Source organism: Maniola hyperantus, chromosome 21 (genome assembly GCF_902806685.2).
Source record: "Maniola hyperantus chromosome 21, iAphHyp1.2, whole genome shotgun sequence".
In the NCBI taxonomy this organism is placed as follows: Eukaryota; Metazoa; Arthropoda; class Insecta; order Lepidoptera; family Nymphalidae; genus Maniola; species Maniola hyperantus.
This window is the reverse complement of record NC_048556.1, coordinates 5653362-5676162: the sequence shown is the minus strand read 5'-3', so window position 1 is coordinate 5676162 and position 22801 is coordinate 5653362. Positions and strand designations below refer to the sequence as shown.

Here is a 22801-nt window from a genome sequence, read left to right as displayed (position 1 = left end):
TTTTTATTTTTCAGGCAACTGCCATGTTCCCCCAGTGGTACGATCGCAACAGTGGAAGCTACTGAAATGCACTAACAAATCTCGTTGCCCAGCTTGTTGGCTCAAATTATGTCTCAAGGCGTTCCAAGTACCTCCGCACATAAGAGTCACCTTAACTGCTATGCTGCCTCCTTACATGAGGACTACATCCAAGCCTCCAGGGCCGTTAGCTCAAGCCCAACCCCTCAGAATAGGGTCCAGCAATACATCTACCACTCAATCAACATTCAATACATTGGGAACTGAAAATGAAAACATATTTGCTGTAAAAACTGCAAAGAAATCTTCTGAGGACATAGACAAACCTGAGGTAAGAGTAGTTGAAATAAGTATAAATAGGTAAAGTTTGTAAGTTTGTTTGTTAGGGTAAGTTGTTTCACCAGTAGAAAACTACATTATTCCTGAGTAACATAGTCTATTTTTTTTAAATTGAATTGGGTTATTAATAAATAAATTTATTACGACTTTGTTTACTACATCAATAATATTTTTATATTTTTTGGTGACATGAAATGTTCCTATTACTTATTTTTTTTGTCCTTATCCAAGTATGAAAGCTATTTTTGTGGTTTGATAAAATATTTCAGCAGCTTAGTTGTGAGTATGTACATAACAGATATACGGACAGACACAATTTCGCGTTTGTAATAATCAAGTATAGTGGATAAAAATGTGGATAAAATTAAAACTCGAACAAGGTTTTTAAAATCAAAGAATACAAGAATCACGTCAATCCGTTGCACCGTTGCGACGTGATTGAAGGACAAACCAACACAGCAACAAACAACGGTGCAACGGACTGACGTGATTTTTTGCATGGGTATAGATAAAGACTTGGAGAGTAACATGAGCTACTTTTTATCCCGGAAAATCAAAGAGTTCCCACGGGATTTTTAAAAACCTAAATCCACGCGTACTAAGTCGCAGGCATCAGCTAGTAATCTATATTTATTAATGTTCTTGAACATTTACTTTGTTCATAGGAGAAGGACGCTAAACAGCAGAAAGATCAAGATGCGAATGAGGAGAACAATGAAGATTTCAGTACCAATAGAAAGCGTCGTCTAACCAGGATTAAAGTCCGCAAGAAAGATAAAGGCGAATCCAAACAGGCGGAAGATCCCAAACGCCAGAAAATGGAACTCAAAGGTCCCAGGGTTAAGCACGTCTGTAGAAGTGCTTCCATTGTACTGGGCCAACCAATTGCAACATTCCCTACTCCAGAAGAGAAAGAGAAGAGTGATAATAAACCTATCTCAACCGATGAAGTCGGTAATATTATGCCTGTAGAAGAAAAAGGTAGAGTCACTCCAGACTTATTCGGCTGTGACTCTGAAGTTGACCCTGAGAACAAACTGCAAGTTGTTCCAGAAGTTTCTACTAAGGAGAGTGATCCAGAAGTCCAGACTGAGCCTAAGAAGAGAAAGACGGAAGTTGTGACAAAACAGAGCAAAGATTCAAGCGAGGATGAAACAATTATAGATATTGTACCGAGGAAATCAACTTTGAAACCATTCACAAATATAACAAACGTACGTTGTTTCATTATATTACATAGATTTGGATATTTGATTAGTTATGAGTTATTGTAAACTAAATAAGATGTCATAATTTCGTACTTTCAAGTTTTTACTATACTGTATCCACGGAAAAAGTTAGTATATCGCTCTCTCTGTTACGTAACGCCATACAATTGACAGAGACGAAAATCTCAGTGGGAGTTAACTGTTTTGAGGCACCAACCAATCACAAACATGTTTTCAAAAACACTTGAAATTCAATTCATTTTTGAATTGAATTTCAAGTGTTTTCGAAAACATGTTTGTGATTGGTTGGTGACACAAAACGGTTAACGCCCTCTGAGGTTTTCGTCTCTGTCATTTGTATGGAATTATGTAACAGAGAGAGCGATATACTAACTTCTTTGCGGGGATAGAGAATAGTTCCTTTTTTTTAACATTCCTCTAATTATGTTTCAGGTCCGAGGACGCGCTCAAAAATGTGGCCAAAATCGGCCAGAATTGATTTGTGTCGATTTTTGGGAAAGCTACGATCCAGATGAAGTGTGCAACTCTGGCTTTGGTCTCATTGGCACTATACCTTTCACTATCGCCAAACTATGTTTCTTGTGTGGAAGTGCTGGCAGAGAGAAGGTAAACTTCCTTTTTATAATATATATTATATGACTTTGAAACTTTTTATAACTTTGAAATGTTTTATTTTCCAATTGTTTCATATTTAATACGGTATTTTATACCAAGCAAGAAAAAATCTAAAATGTATAAACATGATAGTATCGGAAGTAATTAATCGATAAATGTTATTTTCAGTTTATAAAATTAATATAATGAATATAATTCATTTTAAAGATTTATTTATGTACTTCCCGTTGACCTAGAATCGTGAAATTTGGTATGTAGGTAGGTCTTATAGCATACTTAAGGGTGGTTACGCACTCATCCGATCCGAATCAGTCGAGTATTTTCACGGTATTGGGTCGGATGAATGCGTGCGTGATCGCTCTAAGGGGAAAAATCCGAAAACCGTGAATAATACGACTGTAGTACAGAACCCTCGGTGCGCGAGTCTGACTCGCACTTGGCCTGTTTTTTGGTTATACGATTTCTTTCCACATAGATTTGTCTCATTTTATTTCCCGGAATAATAACGTCCGAATGGAGGTTTCGCTTCAAAAAACTTGTTATGAGTTGGTTGTGACTATCAAATGAAGTCTCTTTGTGTAGGTCCCGAAACTACATAGTTTCATTCTGAACTTTTCGTCTATTCGTCCATTTTATGAAGAGTATTCAGTTTTTAGGCTTTGAACTTTATTTTGTTAGGATTGCTTGATAGTAAATATTAAAATGATCTCGTTTATTTGTCGTTTCCAGATGCTAGTGTGCGGCAGCTGCTGCGAGTGGTACCACGTGTGGTGCGCGGAGGAGGCCGGCGGCGGCGGCGCGTGGACGTGCGCGCGCTGCGTGTGGTGCGCGGCGTGCGCGCGCCCCGCCGCGCGGCTGCGCTGCCGCTCGTGCGCGCTCCCCTACCACGCCGCGTGCTTGCCCGCCGCGCCGCCCGACCACCGCAGCGACTGGCCACAGGTGTGTATGTTCCTATACAACATCCAGTGGGGATCCACACTGCCAACTTATCCCGACAGGTGGCGCGTAAGCGAACCGGTCATATCAACTGTGGAATCGGCTATGCTGAGCTGTCAAGCCCCATAAGTAATTTAAAAAAAATTGTCATGTAAACGGAAACCTCCTTAAGTGCCCTGTAAACGGTCAAACATGTTTGTTAAATATTACGTGTTTGTCAAATTATTTGGAAGTCTGCGGTTGTGTTTGATGCGTTTGTCAAACCAACTACGTGTTTGGCAAATTTGATTGACGGCGTGTTTGACAAACATGTTAAAAAAGTACGGCTGCGTTTGTCGAACAAACTACGTGTTTTGCAAACATGTTTGACTGTTAACGGGGCACTTTATTCTAGGTAAGAAACTATGAAGATGACAGCTTGCATTGGCCAGACCTCTTGTGGTACACTGGATACAAGCATCCAATTAAAAGAAAAATTAAACACCAATGATTTGAGAGTACTACATCAAAGTACTAAATACTACATTATGTTCATAATAGTTACCTACCTAGAATATTAGACTAAGTATTAACTACAGAGGAATGTGCAGTGCTCAGACAAGCCGCCAAGCGCTTACGAGCACGAAGAAACCAATATTGTAAGTTTTTTCTTTTTGTGTGGAAAAAAAAAGAGTTTATGCTATAGTGAAGGCATTCCTAAGACTCAATTTATCTTTTTAGATCTGCAGTTCATGCTTGAAGTGCAAGAGTTGCGACAGCAACCGAGTGAACAAGTTCGTGGGAAGCCTGCCTTTCTGCAGACCCTGCTTCAAGCTCCGTCAAAAGGGGAACTACTGTCCGCTTTGCCAAGCTTGTTACAGGGACAATGACTTTGATAGCAAGGTATGTATGTTAACAAGTAAAATTTTTTCTTCACATGATTTCTAAAGTTGTAGGTTAAGTTAAGTTTAACTTTTTTTATTCTATTACAAGTTAGCCCTGGACTGTGATCTCACCTGGTGGTAAGTGATGATGCAGTCTCACATGGTAGCGGACTAACTTGGCAGGGGTGTGGCAGTTTTTATTTCACCCATACCCCTTCTCGGTTTCTACGCAGCATCGTACCGGAACGCTAAATCGCTTGGTGGCACAGCTTTGCCGGTAGGGTGGTTTCTATTCACGGCCACAGCCTTTCACCAGACCAGAGACAATTTAGAAATTGTAAATTCCAAACTTTTAAATAATATACATTTTGTTTGTTCACAGATGATGGAATGTGGTTGGTGCGCTCGTTGGGTACACGCGAGCTGCGAAGGCTTGTCCGGGGAGGGCTACCAGCTTCTGTCCGCTTTGCCGCCGTCGATCGAATACATTTGCTGCAAGTGCATGCCAAATGATCCGCCGTGGCGGAAAATGCTCACCGATCATCTGAAGGGAAGACTTTTACACCTACTCAAACTACTCGCCAAAAATAAAAAGGCTTGTGCACTTTTGAAATTAACACCCCACAAGAATACGCCGGTGCCCAATAAACCCTACAGACTCATGTCTCCTCAGGCAATAAGAAAACTACATTTCGACAGTAGTGACGAATCATTGAAGAACACTACAGAAACTAAAGTTTACCGAAACACTGCAAGAGGACGCCGAAACAACAATCTTCCGCAGAATAAATTTGACGACCCCAACGCGTTCCAAATATGGCACTGTTCGTCCCTAATGACTGACGTGGACATGGAAAAGGAAGAAATTCCACACACTTTGCACAAAGTTGTCAATCTCCAAGAGCCCTTAATGCAAAACAAAGAAATATGTTTCTCAACTGGCCTTTTCAGCAACAAAACCGAGTTCAACATGCCTTGTGTAGAAGTTCATGAAAATAATCCTCCCCAAAACAAACCAGAGAAGGCAACTACCATGTTACCAACTACTCTGCACGACGACAAGTATGAGCCGATATCTGACGACGAAGAGCCCACAACGAGCTTCCCACAGGCTCGCAGTGAACAAGAGCTGAGCCCAGCAATTATAAGACAATCGAGCATATCTATTGAAGATACCACTCTTGAAGATATCAATAGAATTCTGTCGCCATCATTGCTCGATATAAAGAAAAGAGTAAACAGTGATGAATACATTTCTCTGAAAGACTTCAATCATGATATGAAAGATGTCATTGAAAGGACAGCGAGTGTAGATCTCCAGTCGATTTATAAGGACTTGTTTTCTGAGACCTTTCCTTGGTTTGACTGTGAAAACAATTGTCTTCAGCCTAACTTAGAAGTTGAAGGTGAGCTGGAAGATTCTGATTCCTTGAAAGATGTAGAAATGGCAGACACCAAAGGTACAAAAATAACCGCCCAAGTGGAAAGGCCGCTCGACCAACTAGTGCCTAAACTGGAATCTGCAGGGGAGCGAGAAGAAGAGGAACTACTAGAATTCTATCCTGTTGTTGACTCACGAATATGCGTGCTTTGCAAAACTACTGGCGATGGACCACCAGATATGGAAGGAAGGCTGCTCTATTGTGGACAAAATGACTGGATTCATGCTAACTGTGCATTATGGTCTGCAGAAGTATTTGAGGAAATTGATGGCTCCCTTCAAAATGTTCATTCTGCCATTTCGAGAGGAAAAATGATCAAATGTGCCGAATGTGAGGTTAAAGGAGCGAGTGTGGGTTGTTGTGCGAAGAACTGCAGCGAGACGTATCATTATGCATGTGCGAGGAAAGCAAGCTGCGCGTTTATGGATGACAAACGAGTATTCTGTCCTACTCATGGAAAAGACATTCCAAAAAAGAGCTTACAAAAAGATGCAGATTTTGAGCTAACAAGACCAGTTTATGTAGAGCTGGATAAGAAAAAGAAACGATACAGTGAAATAAATAAAGTACAATTTCTGATGGGTTCCTTGACAGTCCATAGTCTTGGCAAAATAGTGCCATCTGTCTCTGATTATGAAGAATTTTTGATGCCAGTAGATTTTTCGTGCAGTCGGCTGTTTTGGTCATGTAAGAAACCCACTAAAATTGTGAGGTACACGATAAAAACAAAACTTATACTTGCAGAACCGATGCCTGGCTTTGATTTTGGTGTAAATATAACTGTCGATCACACCATGGACATCCAAGTAGTCGAGCGTGTTATCGCGGAAATAGGAGCGTGGCATGAGAGTTTAGAGGCTGGCTCTGGTAAAACAGCGTGTATGATTAAGAGCGATAAGTCTCCTATCAAGTTTGGAAATACAGTAACTTTAGAAGATCTGGCAGTAAAACAAGTCGTTGAGTACTTATTAGATAATGTTTGCAAGCAAGAGCAACAAGATGAAGAAGAGCCTCAAAATACTGCCGACCTTCTCCCACCTGAAGTGAAAGACGCCATATTCGAAGACCTCAATCATGATCTTTTAGATGGCATATCAATGCAAGACATTTTTCCCAAGCTAATGTCGTACGAAGATCTCATTGCAATGGATTTAAAAAGTGAATTCTATGGAGCCATAACTCAATCCGACGATAGGTCGGACTCTCGCTCGAATGATTTTATTGACGAATTATTAAATGCACGATTAGAATCAGGTAATAAAGAGTTGAAAAGAAGTAAATCAGAGATGCTTTTACAAAACCATAATCTTAAAACCTTAACAACTGGGCGAGGACAGCAAAGGTCCACAAGTTTGACTTGGAATAATAAGTTTGACACAAGCTTATTGACATCTACTATAAAAAGGTGCAAAATGGGAAAATCTTCAACAGCTACTGGCAAACTTAGCCCTATTCAAAGAGCTACTGATACTACATTGGAGTCAATAAAAGAACTAGACAAAAGTAGCACCGATAAAAAAGCAAAACCAGAAACGATAACGAGCAATGAGTGCAATGAAGCGCCACATTCATCTGGTCTTAATTATCGGACCACATCTCCTAAACAGAAAGAGGAACCTTCTTCAGATGATAAAAATAAATCAGATGGATACTACACTGACGTAATTGATTTTTACACAAAGATTCAATGTAGCCCTATTTCCCAATTGGATGGTGCTGCAGACTGGTCAGGCTCTGAAAGCACATGCAGTTCCCGACCGGCTAGTCCTCAGGAAGATTTTACACCGATTCAGCAACTCGATGGCGCTGAAGATAGTCATCTTGGTAATGATAACACATCAAAATGCCAAACAAACCAGTTTCTGTACAGAGCTAGTGGATCCGAGAGTACATATACCGTGACTATTGCCGGAAACTCCATAAGTGGGCAACCGGAATTAGTCATGCGACCTCTAGATGACAATTCCAGCACATCCGGACAGATGGAACAATTAGTGAGATGTGATAGATGTCAATGCACCTACCGAAATAAAGAATCTTACGACAGACATATTCCATCATGTGATATGATGTCTACAAGTGAAAGTGAAAGTGAAAATCCGAAATCTCCCGAGAACAGGACATTGACCACACTCCAAAACGCTTTTCAAGGCGCGTTCGCTCAACCCATGATAATCCACGCAGGAGTAGTAAGCGGATCTGATAATACAGTAAAAGCAGAAGGTATCTCTGCAAGAAGAACGTCTATTAATACGAGACAAATAACAATTAATGGTACAATTGTAGAAACACCTTCACCAGGTCCAGCAAATGAGATGACTATGACGATTACGGAGCAAATGAAGTCAGGCACTGTAATATTCGATCAAAGCAAAACTACCAATGTTCAAGTATCTGCCAACCAACAAGTATTGTCTTCACCGCAGATAGTTGTAACACCGCAGATGTTACTCCCACCTAAAACAAGTTCGGCTAGTGGGCAAAAGATAATGACTCCACAATTAATTACGCAACAGGGTATAATTCCATACAATATTTGCGTAAAACCAGGTACTGGCAATGCAAACGTACAGCAAATCCAAGGCAGCGATATGGCACACTTGTTTCATACTGGATCAGGCGGAATTCAGGTGTTGTCGTCCAATAATCAAGTATTGACGATACCTTCTAACCAAGCTGGAAATATTACACCTATGATCCAAAGCAAAAATCAAGTTGCGAATTTTCCTAATATGGCGAGTGCATCATCTATCGCTCTACCGGTTAATTCTATTCAGGGAATGCCTAACGCTTCGATCATACAAAATATTCAGCCTATGATAAGACCACAAATACAAGGAAATCCTACTATTGTTGTACCCGCTATGACAGCGCAAAGGCTAACGTCGCCGAATTCCCAAACCAAACACCAGTTAATCTTGCCAAGTGCACCGCAGAAGTCGCCGAAAAAACAACCAATGCACATGCAACCAAAACCAATTTTTCAAGCCGCAAATCGAGGCAGAGGAAGACCAATTCCTAAACCAACTACAAAAATAAGACAAACAAAATTGGAGAAGACATTTACGACGATTAATCAGTCTCCATTGGGACCAGGTAACACTGTCATCCAGCTTCAAACAAACAATCAGACAGGCCAGCCTTCAATTATCGTGCAACCGGTCGCAAATCAAAATATTATGTCGGCGTATGTCGAAGCATTATCTCAACAGCAGAATCAAAATATGCAATATATCGCAACTATTGCACCTCAAGGAGATTTCAAAACGGGACCAACACAATTTATTTCACAGAGTGGACTTATGCCTCAAACATTTCAAATTCAACAAACTGAATCGGGCGGATTAGTTGCCGTGCCTAGTGGAGGTATACCTGTGCTGTTACCTCAGGGAAACGTAGGCATATTGCCGCAAACCATTCAACAAGGAGCTACGCTACTACCTCAAGGAGCTATTCAAACACAAGGCATAATATCTCAGGGTCCCAATGGGCCGACAATATTACCGCAAGCCATACATACTCAAAATGGAGCTACGATAATACCTCAAGGAACTATTCAAGGTCTGACCCCTGGCAATATAACATCTCAAACCTTACAAACGGGGACTGTAGTACCTCAAAGTGGTATCGGAAATGGACAAACCACTATAATTCCGAACGCACTATCGTCCCAAGGAAACACTATAATAACTTCTGCACCTGGCACGACAATTCTCCCTCAAGGGACAATATTACCACAGTTTTGCAATGATCAGGTCCTCTTAGGGTCAGCCCCAACTCTGGAAATGGTTACAGATCCTTCCGGATGCATGTATCTAACAACAACGCAGCCTGTATATTATGGTTTAGAAACTATTGTACAGAATACTGTAATGTCATCACAACAATTCGTATCTACTGCAATGCAAGGCGTACTCGCACAGAACAGTAGCTTCTCTGCAACTACCACACAAGTGTTCCAAGCTAGTAAGATAGAGCCGATTGTAGAAGTTCCCACTGGATATGTAGTCGTAAACAATGTCGGTGATACTGTAGTCACTTCATCAACTCCAAATGTTGTATCGGCACAATCAGTTCAGTCATCACCACAAGCTTTGAAAAATGTCAAAACTTCTGTCCCTAATTTGACATTGCAACCTTTACCAGATAAACAATCTAATAATAACCGACAAACTCCAAAAGTTATTCAAATGAGCCCAGCTCCTCTAACAATTGGATCCCAACAAGGAACTATATTAAATGGAAAACAAAATTTTAATCCAATTACATCCCAGATACACAGTATGACTTTGTCAAATACGACACAAAGTTTACAGAGGGTTAATATTTCAAAACCTAATATTGTCTCTATGTCGCCAAATGTGACTCTCGTATCATCAATAGGTCAACCTGTAATGGCAATTTCACAAACTATTCCTAATACGATGTCGTTTTCTATGCAGTCAATACCTTTGTCACAGCCAATTGTATCAAGTTCAATTGCACCATCTACTAGTAAAAATAACACAATGAAGATTGAAAACTCGCACATGATCGAAATAAGCGGTAACTTACATGATACGTCCAATTGTTCTAGTATGCCAACGATAAGTGTGACGCAGAGTATTAAGTCGCCGACTCCATGGCGAAACACACAAGCAGAAAATAAAATTGATCTGCACAATATTGGTGCAAAGGCTAATTCTGCATTAAACTCTTCAATGAATATTCATAATAACCTGCTTATTGGAAGACAAATGGCACATACTGAACTTGGAAAAGACAATCAGAACTGTTTATTATCAATGAACAACACTGGAAATTCTTTAAATAATATCCATCAATTCGAGTCCAGTATTAATGCTAGCCATCACTCATCTGCACATACTTCTAATAATGTGATACAAATTACAGCGGGAAATATTTATCCTCCCGCATCTATGAATAGTAATTTCGACGCTGATACAGCATTAAAATTGAGTAAGATAAATGCACTTTCCAAGACTGAAGGAGGTCACTTAAATTTCTCACAAGAAATAATGGCATCTCATTCTCAACACAACGCACAAAATGACAAAACTAATTATCAAAATATCGGTTCTAATGAAAATAAACATAATGATAACTTTCAAAACCAAATAAATATACACAAGTTGAGTAGTTGCCAAGTTCAAGGAAATATGAACAATTCGCCATCAATAAGTATCATCCCATCTAGCATGATTAGACCGCAGATGCAAAATAATCAAAACTCAATGACTGTTTCTAATAACCAAAATCAAATGTGCTCAGTTTCAAACAGTTCGTCACATGGACAAGTACAGTTAATGAATTCTGCGAATACCTCGCAAAATATAAATATGTCATGTCAGGAGATGGCTAATAATCGAGTTAATATGAATACGCCTAGCGAAAATAACCAGCAGCATGATTTGGCTAATACTTCTCTAAATACACCTAATTTGCCACATGGGAGTATGCAAATGATATCACACGATAATGGACAGCATACATCTTCTAATCAAATTCATATTATGAATGGACAGATTCAACACAATCGTCACGTAGAAAATAGCGGATCAATGCAACAGTTGAACCCAGGGCTCACTACCAGATCTTATCATGATAATCTTATTAGTGGTCAGCAAAGTCATAACCAGAACAATATGATTTCTAATCGAAGCACACCAGACAACAGTAACGGCTTGGGTCAGAATGTTAGTATGCACAATATTGGAAATAATCATAATATGAATCGTGCTGACCTGGGTGAATTGAATCACATGCATATGAATCAGTCGTTATCTAATATGAATAATATGCAAAATAATAGAATGATGATGGAAAACATGCAGTCTCATAATATAAACAATGCTAATCACCAAATTCACTCAAATAACAGATCTATGGAATCTTTACATAATCAGCAAATGCATTCTATGCAACAAATTAATCACCACATGAGTGGTAATAATAGCCGTTCGCAAATCGATAACAACCTGCATATGAATCAACAAATGACCATTCAACAACAAAATAGACAAATGGATAATTCTATACATCATCACCAGCATCAAATGTCAAACATGATGCAGTTACAAAATACTCGTCCTCATATAGATAATACTTTAATGGGTTTGCATCAACATGTTTCAAACCAAATGCATAATAGACAACAAACGGACAACAATATGCACATGCATCATAATAATATGTCTGGGAATAACGTCAATATGGGCCTCGGTCATCAATTGGACAGTTCAACTGTTATACCCAATATGCATAGTAACAGGCACGATAATAGTTCTATGGCAATGCAAAATCTGAACACCATGAACCAAATGCAAAATAATAGAAATTCGATGGAACATAACAATTTGATGCAACATCAGATTAACAATATTAATTCAATGAATAACATGAATATGCATAATAATCTTAACAATACTATGCAAATGTCTAATGCTAATCATCAATCGCTGAATAATTCATTGATGCATATGCCCAATATACCAGATATTAAGAATGAACTCCAAAATTCATGCAGTGGCAGTTGTTCAAGTTCTACCAGCTCACAGTTTACTAACAATCAGTCTTCGTTTGAAATGTGCGCAAATATGAACACGAGTAATAATATGAATATAAGCAACAATGCAAACATTATGCATGGTATGAACGTAAATAATACCAATATGTCTAACAATATGATGATGAACAACATTAATAACAGCTCTATTTACGGCGCAAACAACCAAAACGCTCTCAATGGTCACGATTTGTTGATGAGTTGCAATAACTCTACAGAAATAACTAATCTTATGTCGAATTCCAATCACATGATGATGAACAATTCACAAACTCATACTACTAATAACCAAAATCAAATGTTGACGGGTCAAGTTTCAAATAATTCGCAAATAAATTTGAGTAGCTGTAGTATGAATGGAAACAACTTAACCCAAACACCTATTACTAATATGGAAAGCCAAATAAATAGGACGAACATGGCAGTAAACGAACAACCTAAGTTTGTACAAGAGCCCGCAAGAGGAAAAAATATTATGGGACCACCGCCTAACACAACAATGCCTGTTAGCGACTGTGCTAAAGTTAATGTAGTCGGGACTGCCGATAAACAAAATCACGCAGTGCCAGGCAATAGTCAAATGGGTTTTATGCAGATGAATTCACAAAGTAACAACAGAATAATCAATCTTCCAGAGAGAAATAGACTGAACAATACAAATGTCGAGAATAATATGACCCAACACGTGCCTCAGCAGCACAACATACGTGTGGTTACAAATAATAGTAACAACAATGTAGCTGGAATCTCTAGTGATCCTTTAGCATTTCAGCAGAAAAGCGAAAGTAATACTATGATCAATGTACCTTTCCAAGCAATACCCAATAGCGCGCCTATGAATATTAACGTAAATTCAAGTAATAATACTGTGAACATAACTGTTCAAAATAATTTGGTCGATCCCAAAATCGCCACTAAGGCTGCAGCGGACTTGAACTTTCCAATTCAAGCTAACAGTAATTTACTACAAAACCAAAGTAGTAGTAATAACATGATTTGTATACCTGTCAACAACAACAGCACAATTAATTTACCAACCCAGAACAGTTCTAGTATAACTCTACCAAAGGCCCCTCCTACTCAGCAATCTGGTATACCGACAAACGTTGTAAACCCTATGACAATGAGACCAATGAATAGAGTTCTGCCATTACATAGAGATGGTCAAAGTAAATCTACAAAGACTTCCGGTACTAAAGCGCCCACAGTACCTAAGCAAAGGCCTGTGAGTCACGATATGCCGGATTTAAATATAAAAGATGAGAGTATTGACAGTGACCTCGAGAAGGCTATCGAAGAATCTAAGAGAATGCAAGTAATAGAAAAAGCTAAAAGAGAAAAGGAAGAAAGGGATGCAGCTCGAGCGATACAATTATCCAATGAAATGCAACAAGCAAACACAAGTTCAGGTTCGTCTGCAATTTCTGTTGCTCGCAGTGAAACCATCGAAAATATTCCCAAAATGATGTCATTGCCGAGTTTAGATGTAATAGAACCAGAACCGCCTAAAGTACTAATAGAAAAGGACACCAACAAATCAGTACCGACCAAAATGCCGAATCCATCGACTAAAGTTTTAAAACGGCCCTTAACTGATAAAAAACCTGACACAGAGACAGTTGTTACGAAGAAACTAACTAAAGCTGCGAAGGGTCAAGAAAACAAGCTAGCGCAACCTAAACAGGCGCCCGATCCACCAAAAGATGATGGTCCAAAACTTATATATGAGGTGTCTTCAGAGGATGGATTCATCTATTCCTCGTCGTCTTTGACAGATCTATGGACGAAAGTTATAGAGGCTGTGCAAAACGCCAGAAAACAGGCCGGGCTGCCTCTCATTCAATACAACTTACCATCTACTTTATCTGGAGCTCATTTACTAGGGTTAAATAATAACGCCTTGAGATATTTAATTGAACAATTACCCGGGGTAAGTTTGGAGTTTATAAAATATGATTGATGAGTAAGGACGTTATCTTTTTCTACAATGGTGCTTTGTTTGCAGGCAAATCGATGCACGAAGTACAAGATACGTCAAGATCGTCCGTTGAACAGCTGGGACAATGATTTAGATCTGAGCGAAGGTTTCAAGGAGAGCCCGTGGGGAAGCGCACGCACAGGACCAGTGTCGAGGAAACAAAATCATGACATGTTTAGTTGGATGGCATCTCCTTTCAGAGAGGAACCTCCGCCATTCGGTGGACAAGAGGGAGAAAGTTCCATTTCAAGGTTTATATTTAACGGAAATTATTGTTCTTTCATGCCGCTCATAATTTTCAGTAGGTAAACAAATCCTTGATTTTGTTACAGACGGTTGGCAACTTTGCCCCCCGCGATGAGGTTTAGACAACTCAAAGAGACTTCAAAGGCATCTGTGGGCGTCTACAGATCACATATTCACGGACGTGGACTGTTTTGCAAACGAGATATTGAAGAAGGTACTTGTAGTTACTAACAAAGTTTAGCGTTAGTAGGTACCGTCGTGAATGATATTTATGATGAACTCTAGTGAGTTTTAGCCGTTGATATGATAGTAAAGTACGCGACAGATCGAGATGGCAATCGGGGGGCACAGCCCCCGCGCTAACCCGGTGCGGGCAAGCGTGGGTGTGTGGGGCGTCCCCCCGCCTGATACCTCGATTGCCATCCCGACTGTCGTGGACTATATTCATGTGGCAAATTATTGGCGTGCGGACAATGAAGAGCTGATTATAGTCCTCTTTTACAGTCCTCCTGACTCCTCTTTCTGTAGCAAAGCAATTTATTACAAGTGGGAGTAAAAAATATTTCTATTATGTGTATTCATTATTTTCAGGCGACATGGTAATCGAGTACGCCGGCGAAGTGATACGCGCAGTGCTAGCGGATCAGCGCGAGAAGAAGTACGAGGCGATGAGCGGCCGCCGTGGCGTGGGCGGCTGCTATATGTTCCGCATCGACGACCATCTAGTCGTCGACGCGACTCTCAAGGGCAACGCTGCGAGATTCATAAACCATTCGTGTGATGTGAGTATATCCTATTTACAACATAAAACACAAAAAATGTTTCTACCTATAGTACGCGATAGGTCGAGATGGCAATCGAGGTGGGGACGCCTCCCCGCACACCCACACAGTCCCCGCCTTCATTGGAAAGGCAGTAATGCGAAGATGTTTTAGACCACTAAAACAATGCATTAGGTTAGGCACATTCTTTTTTCAGTGTAGTAGTACATAATGCTCTATTTTGAAATACATTTTCGCAATCTGTTTCCTACCAATTACAATCCGGGTATCTTTAAAATAAGAGGGAATATAGGCAAACGCACATCAAAGTCATATTTTAGTCAAATTGGGTAATATGATGTAGTGGTGATAATTAATTATGCAAACATAAAACTAAAGCTACATGTGAGGCCATATCATCACTCAGTGTAATTGTGGTCAAGCACCATGTACCAGCACATGTGTTAATTTAAGTAATTAATTAATGTAAACAGTTGTTAATTCTCGATATATAAGTGAACTGTTGTGTTCTTTATTGAGAAATAAATGTCTTTAAACCGAAGCGTGTGCCTATAACAAATTAAAAAACCCACCTCCGGGTTTGGAATTTCCTATTTGTATTAATGATTTTACTCATTTTCAGCCTAACTGCTACTCGCGCGTTGTTGACATCCACGGCCACAAGCACATCCTGATTTTCGCTCTCCGACGGATCTCAATCGGCGAAGAGCTCACTTACGACTACAAGTTCCCTTTCGAAGAAGTCAAAATACCGTGCACGTGTGGCGCGAAGAAGTGTCGCAAGTACCTCAACTGAGCAACTATAGTATGAGAGTGAGTGATTCGATTGTGTCAATTATTCTGGCTTTCAGAAAGAAGTGCGGTGTACTGAATGAAGATATTACTGAACTGATTACGTCACTTATATTTATGTCGTCTGTTCGTGTAAAATTACCGTCTTTGCAGTGTTTTTGGGCCGCGTCTAGACTGACGGATGCTGAAGTATAGTCCGCGCCAATTAAACAGTCGTTCTTGAAGTTAACTGCAAGACGCATCGCAATAGCATTTTTCAGGCGTCATTCAGTGGGGCGCGCGACGCTAGGGAGGGGAACACACCAGCTCGCGCGCTGCGTTCGCCATCTGCATTAGTGTGAGTGCAACATTCGTACACAGTACACGAGCGCGTGGAACAATACCTGTGCGATCTCGCACTTGCATGTCAGATGCGACTATTTAACTGCCTGGAACTATGCCAAAATACTTGATGTCTTCATTGTACGCGGCTTAGTACTGGTCTAACTTCACTGGTGCGCTTTCAACTTGCGTAGATATATGCATCATGATAACTACTCAAGCAATGCATGCAATATTGATTGCACCACAGTTTGATGCATGCACTATTGCCAGCGAACATGAGGCATGCGCACAGGCATACCTCTGGGTAGTTAGCGCGTGCGATTAACGCAATTTAAAACGCTAGTTGAAAGCGCACCAGTGTAGTTAGACTACTAGTAAATTGGTCATCTACAAGAACAAAAGTATGCAACTGTCAGACTGGACGCGGCCTTAGTCTACGAGGTTTCCCGTGCAAAAAACATTACAATATATTATATCGGATTAGTTACTAAATAGCATAATAATCAAATAAGTACATTACTGATTTAGACGTATTTTTAGAAGAACTAAGCGTTTGATGAAGAATATGAATGAAATTATAAGAGTTTGCGGGACGTTAAGGTGCGGAAGAAAATACTGGGTCGAGCACAATTTTCTATATGTACATAATTAAGACAATAAGTCCAATTCACATATCGTGTTATTCCCACCTCTTTACTTGACATTTTAGTGCCACTAGAGCCAATGGTCACGGAAGTTTTCATGAATCTTGTTATGATCTCTTATATGAATCTGCCCAGTGTTTAGAATTGTTGGATTGTAAGGCGTGTTCACTTAAAAAATCCAACTATGTGTATAAACGAACGTGGCGGCATCGCCAAGCAACTTGAAAACCTCGATCGTAATTGAGGCTATCCTATAAGCAAGCATCTAAAAATTGGTTAATTAACATAGTTACATTATGAAAAAGTGATTTTTCTAAAAAGTTTGCTACGTAAGGCCAAACTAAAAACCTTGGTCTAAGAAGCGGTTGACTCCCAAAAATAGTTTAAAGAGTTATCACCAAATAACACGAGAATTTAGTTAAACCGATGTTTCTAAAAAAAAGTTTGCTACATAGGACCAAATTAAAAACTCACTAAAAACTTTTGTCTTAAAAGTAGTAAAACGTTGGTCCTATGTAGCATGCTTTTTTTAAAATATTAGTTTTTGAAAATTTCCTCCCTCGTTCCTTGGCGATAACACAAAAACTACTTTTTTTTGCAGTTAACCGCTTTTTAGATATAGGATGGTAGAATGCGGATTATATTTTGGTGGTTAGGAATTTTTAAGTGAACACACTTATTATATTGGTTTTTATAGATATTTCTTATTTTGTGATAAGTTTTTATACATTGTGTACATATTTTTTAAGTTGTATCGTTTTAGCTAGGTCGGTTAGAGGTTCTTGAGCGGCTTTAGACTGTTACGGCTATCGTCAGCACCTAAAGCCGCGTCCACTCTAAAAAAAATTGCGTTTGGTTTCGTGTATGGCAAAAAAGATTGTGTGGATACCAATTTTAGGCAAAAGAGAATTCCACGTTAATGAAAATTTATGCTTAACACAACAATTTTTCGTACATACAAAAGTAGTTTTCTTTGTGTGGGCGCGGCTTAACATTGATGTGATATGCGTAAACCCAAGGCGGGATAAGTGAACGGTTAGTGCGTAGTATATTTGTTCCTCATTTGTTCAATGTCTCCTCTTGTGATCAGTTAAGTCTCGACTAACATAGCGGCGTACGTGTACATAGATGGAAATTAGTTGTTAATTAACATAAATACATTCGAATGAAGGTTAGCAAAGTTACAGTACAATGTTACTTTTTTTGTAATTTTAATAAGTATTGTATAGCTAATTTGTAAATAAGAGAAATTATCTGTCATAATAATGAGTTTAAGCGACAAATCGTTTTATCGTAGTCATAGCGGTAGGGTGTACTTTAAAGGAACATTACATACATCATGTACATAAAATAAGTTATTGGGTGTGCGGGTTGGCTCGGAACAGGTTGTTTTGACGGATGTTTTAAATGAGATGCTGACAGACTCCCGGCCAGGAACGATTTAACACGAAAATGCACATTTTTAGCTTTAATATTTGTTTCAACACGGCTTGAGTTTAAAACTAAAACATTAAGTTATATTGAAAGTACCAATTTTTTATTTGTATTTCCTAATAATACGGTTTTCGTGTGATTTTATTTTTATGTCTAGAGAAATAGAAATTAATGCATCACAGTGTCATCACAGTTATATGAACTATAAGTACCAGTGACTTTTCAAATTTTCACAATAATTCTAGTAATAATAATATTAGATGCAGAACCGAATGCGAAACTAGTTTAGGACCGAACAGTAACTGCATCTATTAAGCAGTATTAACATATTCTTAGGTGAACCAGTAAAACCGTTTAAATGATAGTTTTAGTAATAAAAATACATTCTGTACAGCTGGAACTGCACTGATTACTTCATTTGCTGTTATTAGGGTTGCCATCTCTAAGTAAGCCAAATAAGGACTCGGTGGTTTATGAATTGACCTCGAAAGGAGTACAATTTTACAACAGTAGTTATGTCCATTTTATAGTGTTATTAAATTCTTAAAACGTTAAATAAATTAGTTGGAGGAATGGCATCTCTAGTAATTGTAAGCAATGTTACTTTTCGACATTATTTTGTGACAATTCAATTTCAAAAATATACAATTTATTTACTTATTTTCTCAGGATTTCTGAACATACTTGTTATACAGTTTACACTGTTTTTAATTTGAAAAAAACTTAACAATTTTTATGGCTTTATCCATTCTGTCGAATTTCCGTCTAATCTAGCTTTACCACAATAAAGAAAAAAAGTAGTGGTACTATAGAGTTAGCCATGTTTTAGGTTCACCCGATGTTAGAATTTTTACATTATTTCACCTTGTTATTTTTTATGCACTAATTTTTGAAACAGTTGACTTGTGGACTAGTCTCTAGGAATTTAAAATCATACAATCAAGTATATTTTCATTAGTTAATTGTAATACATGTTATAAATAAATTGATCAGTAAACATAGTAGAAGTTGTACATCGAGTAACGATAATAAATAACAAAGTACAGGTAATTTTAATCAATATGACCTATAATTAACATCTATTTTTAATATAAGTTTTTTATTCAAATAATGTTAATCTGAATTATTATTATTTTCTGTTTTACCTCTTTTCTTTGTACGTTCCGTATTTATGAAGTTGTGTTTCTGTGCCGTGTCGCCAAGATAGTGCTTGAAAGTGTCAGTTTAAATATAAGTAGGTAGATGTATTTTCTTACTCTCGGAATATTAGTTTAATATTTTGTATTAAGTACTAGAAATTGGCTAATAGGTTCTATGGAATACTATAGTTCTTTTTATGTTGTAAGCCCATCACAAACATGTGTCTCAAATATAACTTCAAAATCATTGACACAGTAGTTTACGTACCAACGACTGTACACGAATAAACATCCCATATTTTAATTTGGGCCTTCGATGTACGATTAGTTTCATTAATATCAAAATGAAACAAAACCAGGGAACGAATTATAGATATTTTTTCGTAGCTTTACCAAAGTACTTTTATGTTGACGTTAAAAAATAACGATACCCATATAGCCACTAACCTTGTCTAGAGATATTATTAGAAAGGGCTTCACCTGTGCATTCTAAAACAGATTTTTATTTATTTGTACGCATCATAGTTTTTCTATTATCTTACAAAATGTCAAAAAAATACGACTGCAGTACGGAACCCTCGTTGCGCGAGCCTGACTCACACTTGGCTGGTTTTTTTTTTAAACGGAAACCGTCCCCGCAAAAGACCACTGGGTCAAAATTACGGGTGATGTACCTAGTTGAAAAATAAGAGCCTATCAGTATGTAGATACTGATAGGATAGGATCTGGATGCTGGATCCAGGCGGCGCAAGACCGTGGCGTGTGGAAGTCCCTACAAGAGACCTATGTCCAGTAGTGGACGTCTATTGGTTGATGATGATGATGATGATGATCAGTATGTATAGCCCGTACGAAATGGATTCCTCACGCACCATTTTAACTATGGGTCAACTGTCATGTCAAAAGTACGGTTCTCCTTTAAAATAAGTACTAAAATCGTACTTGTGACATGAAATTAGACACAAAAAGTTAAAATGTCGCGTGAGGAGTTAACAAATTTTACGCGTTATAGTTCCTATTGCCCTGTAGGTACTAATGGTTCGAGAGCTAGTATCAGCTATAGGTCCTTTACTGGAACGTCAGCGTCTATTCACATCACACTTTGTCACTAAGCCACGGCACAAAAACGCCTCTAGTTTTTATCTCTTGACCCTGACAGTGTTGTTAATCATCGATTGATTTATATTTAATATTTGAGTTGTGTAAAAATGAGATCATGCTTAAATTAAGCGCATGTGCATTTTATTAGTCCTACAAATATAATTTTTAAAAGACCAAATCACTTAGTGATGAATAATTTCGTTAATTGTATTAAGTAAAAAAATGTCTGCTCTTGATATTATTTTGTGTTAAAATAATGCTTTTATTTTTAATGTACACATGCCATTTTGCCTAATGTTATTATAAATTATATTATATTGCTTTAAAAGCACCAATTTTACAATGCATAGTTCTATGCCCTGTCTATACATTTTATTACTTTATTTATTTCTATCATTATTTTGTATTGTGGTAAATTTTACCAAAAATAAAAATACTAAAATGTGCTTTATGTTTTTGTTTTATTTATAGCATGTTTAAGCAAGCCCTAAGCTATAAAGACATTAAAATTAGAGCTGTAGCGCTAGTGCCCAAATATTAACTATGCAGTACATGTACTTGTTTTCCCAACGCACGGTGCACGTCCCATCCGTGGCAGTATCCCAGAAGTATGCGGCGGCCGTGTGCAAACCCGTGCCATTTTTTTGGGTCACCGTCATCCTCACTAAAAGCAAAGAGATTTTTTTTATAAAGAATATTAGCCATGTTAAATGACTAATATTCCCCTTTCCTCTCCAACTAAGCGTCAGGCTTGTGCTAGGAGTAGGTACGACAATAGTGCAACGGGCGGGGTTTGAACCGTCGACCTCTCGGTTTTTAGTCCACTCCTTTACCGGTTGAGCTATTGAGGCTAAATTATGGCTTATGTCGCCTCTAGGTTCTATCCATGACAATTCAGAAAGTAAGTTCAAACCAAGACTTGTAATAAGGAGGGTAGTTTAGTATAATTTACCGGTTATTGACTCACTTGGAATCTGGGGATCATTTTTAGGATTCCATACCCGAACGGTGCCATCGATGCCCTATCACTAAGACTCCGCTGTCCGTCTCTCTGTCAGCGGCCTGTGTCTTGTGAACCGTAATAGGTAGAGGTAATTTTTTTTACAGAATGTGTATTTCTATTGCCGTTATAACAATAGTCGCCATAAAAAATTAAAAAAGTGTTAATTCTTATACGATGGTACGGAACCCTTTTTTATACACAGGAAATGCCTGACGCATACCCCTCCGTCAGGATAAACGGAGGGGTTATGTGGGGCTTGCACCCACTAAAACCTGTGCTCCTCCCTCGACAGACTAGTGGTTGCACGGGTATCACTTAATAGTATTGCTACCGCGCTCCCGCCAGGTTAGACCCGCCACGAACTGGCAGGCGGGTCCCACCGCTAGCCTTGCTACCAACCTCTCGGAAGCGCACCCGGAACACGGCGCGCTTACTCCTGACCTGCTTATATTTCGGTTGACGAACAATGGTACGTAACCCTTCGTGTGTGACTCCGGCTCGTACTTAACCGATTTTTATTCTAAAATTAGGTAATATGTAGGAAAGAATAATAATTTATGATGTAGGTATAGGTAATAATTATGTTACTGATGTATTTAAACGGCTTGTTTAGTTTATTGAGTCTTGACAGCGTCTTCTCTGTGATAACAGTGATCCATTGGGGTGTTCGTGAATGACTGTAAACGTTCCCTCCAAGACAGAACTCGATATTGTCCCTTACAATGTTCTGCACTTCTTCTACGTTGAAAGTTATATCCTGGAAGGAAAATAGGTACAGTTTTAACATCGATATAAAGTAGGAAAAAGGCAGGAACCTAGGATGCAACCCTTGATGGTAAGTGGTAACGGTCATTACTCATTCAAGAATATTATCCGCCATGTTGGATTTGTAGTGACGTCAATCGTCATAGACAAAACTTGCCTAGTCTGGTAGCTACACCTACATAGTAACAAAAATTAATTAAAATTACTAACTATACCTATACTTACTTATAGTACCCGACAGGTTGAGATGGCAATCGGGATAAGAGGCGGGGGGACGCCCCGCACGAGGTTGAGATGGCGATCGGGATATGAGGCGGGGGACGCCCCGCACGAGAGTCTGCAGAGTGTCCCCTCGCCTCATACCCGTCACCCGCGCCATCCCGCACCGTGTTAGCGAAGGGCCTGTGCGGGCGTGCAACTGCAAGGAGTCCCACCCCGATTACCATCTCGCCCTGTCGCCTACTATACTAGATGCTTAGCTAGTATGCATGTATTTTGCTGTTAGTCAGTCTCTTACGCAAAAATAAAATAGGTGTACCTCTTCGTCGTCTTCCTGCGCCATTATTAAACTATGGTGATATAAATT

The 22801-nt window shown here is 38.9% G+C and overlaps 2 protein-coding genes across 2 annotated transcripts in view; one reads left to right on the top strand and one right to left on the bottom strand.

Moving 5' to 3' along the window:
• Positions 1-20898, top strand: part of trx (histone lysine N-methyltransferase trithorax) — a 27822-nt gene extending 6924 nt beyond the window's left edge. Inside the window, exons 4-13 of the mRNA XM_034980098.2 lie at positions 15-349; positions 1023-1571; positions 2019-2192; positions 2931-3140; positions 3858-4019; positions 4383-13937; positions 14013-14236; positions 14318-14445; positions 14823-15013; positions 15636-20898. Of these exons, the coding sequence (XP_034835989.1) occupies positions 15-349; positions 1023-1571; positions 2019-2192; positions 2931-3140; positions 3858-4019; positions 4383-13937; positions 14013-14236; positions 14318-14445; positions 14823-15013; positions 15636-15809 (11702 nt within the window). The 3' untranslated portion in view covers positions 15810-20898. The remainder of the gene's footprint in view (positions 1-14; positions 350-1022; positions 1572-2018; positions 2193-2930; positions 3141-3857; positions 4020-4382; positions 13938-14012; positions 14237-14317; positions 14446-14822; positions 15014-15635) is intronic.
• On the bottom strand, positions 20890-22801 carry LOC117992419 (dynein light chain Tctex-type 1-like). The gene is made up of 3 exons (XM_034980113.2): positions 22754-22801; positions 22039-22207; positions 20890-21111 (listed from the first exon to the last, which is right to left on the bottom strand). The coding sequence occupies exons 1-3, from the start codon at positions 22775-22777 to the stop codon at positions 20957-20959; spliced, it is 348 nt and encodes a 115-aa protein (XP_034836004.1). The 5' UTR covers positions 22778-22801; the 3' UTR covers positions 20890-20956.

Coding starts and splice junctions, on each gene's coding strand:
- LOC117992419 (XM_034980113.2), bottom strand. CDS start 22,777: ATGGCGCAGGAAGACGACGAAGAG. Junction 22,208..22,753: donor CGCAGGAAGACGACGAAGAG/GTACACCTATTT, acceptor TTTTCCTTCCAG/GATATAACTTTCAACGTAGA. Junction 21,112..22,038: donor CAAGCCGTTTAAATACATCA/GTAACATAATTA, acceptor CTTTGCTTTTAG/TGAGGATGACGGTGACCCAA.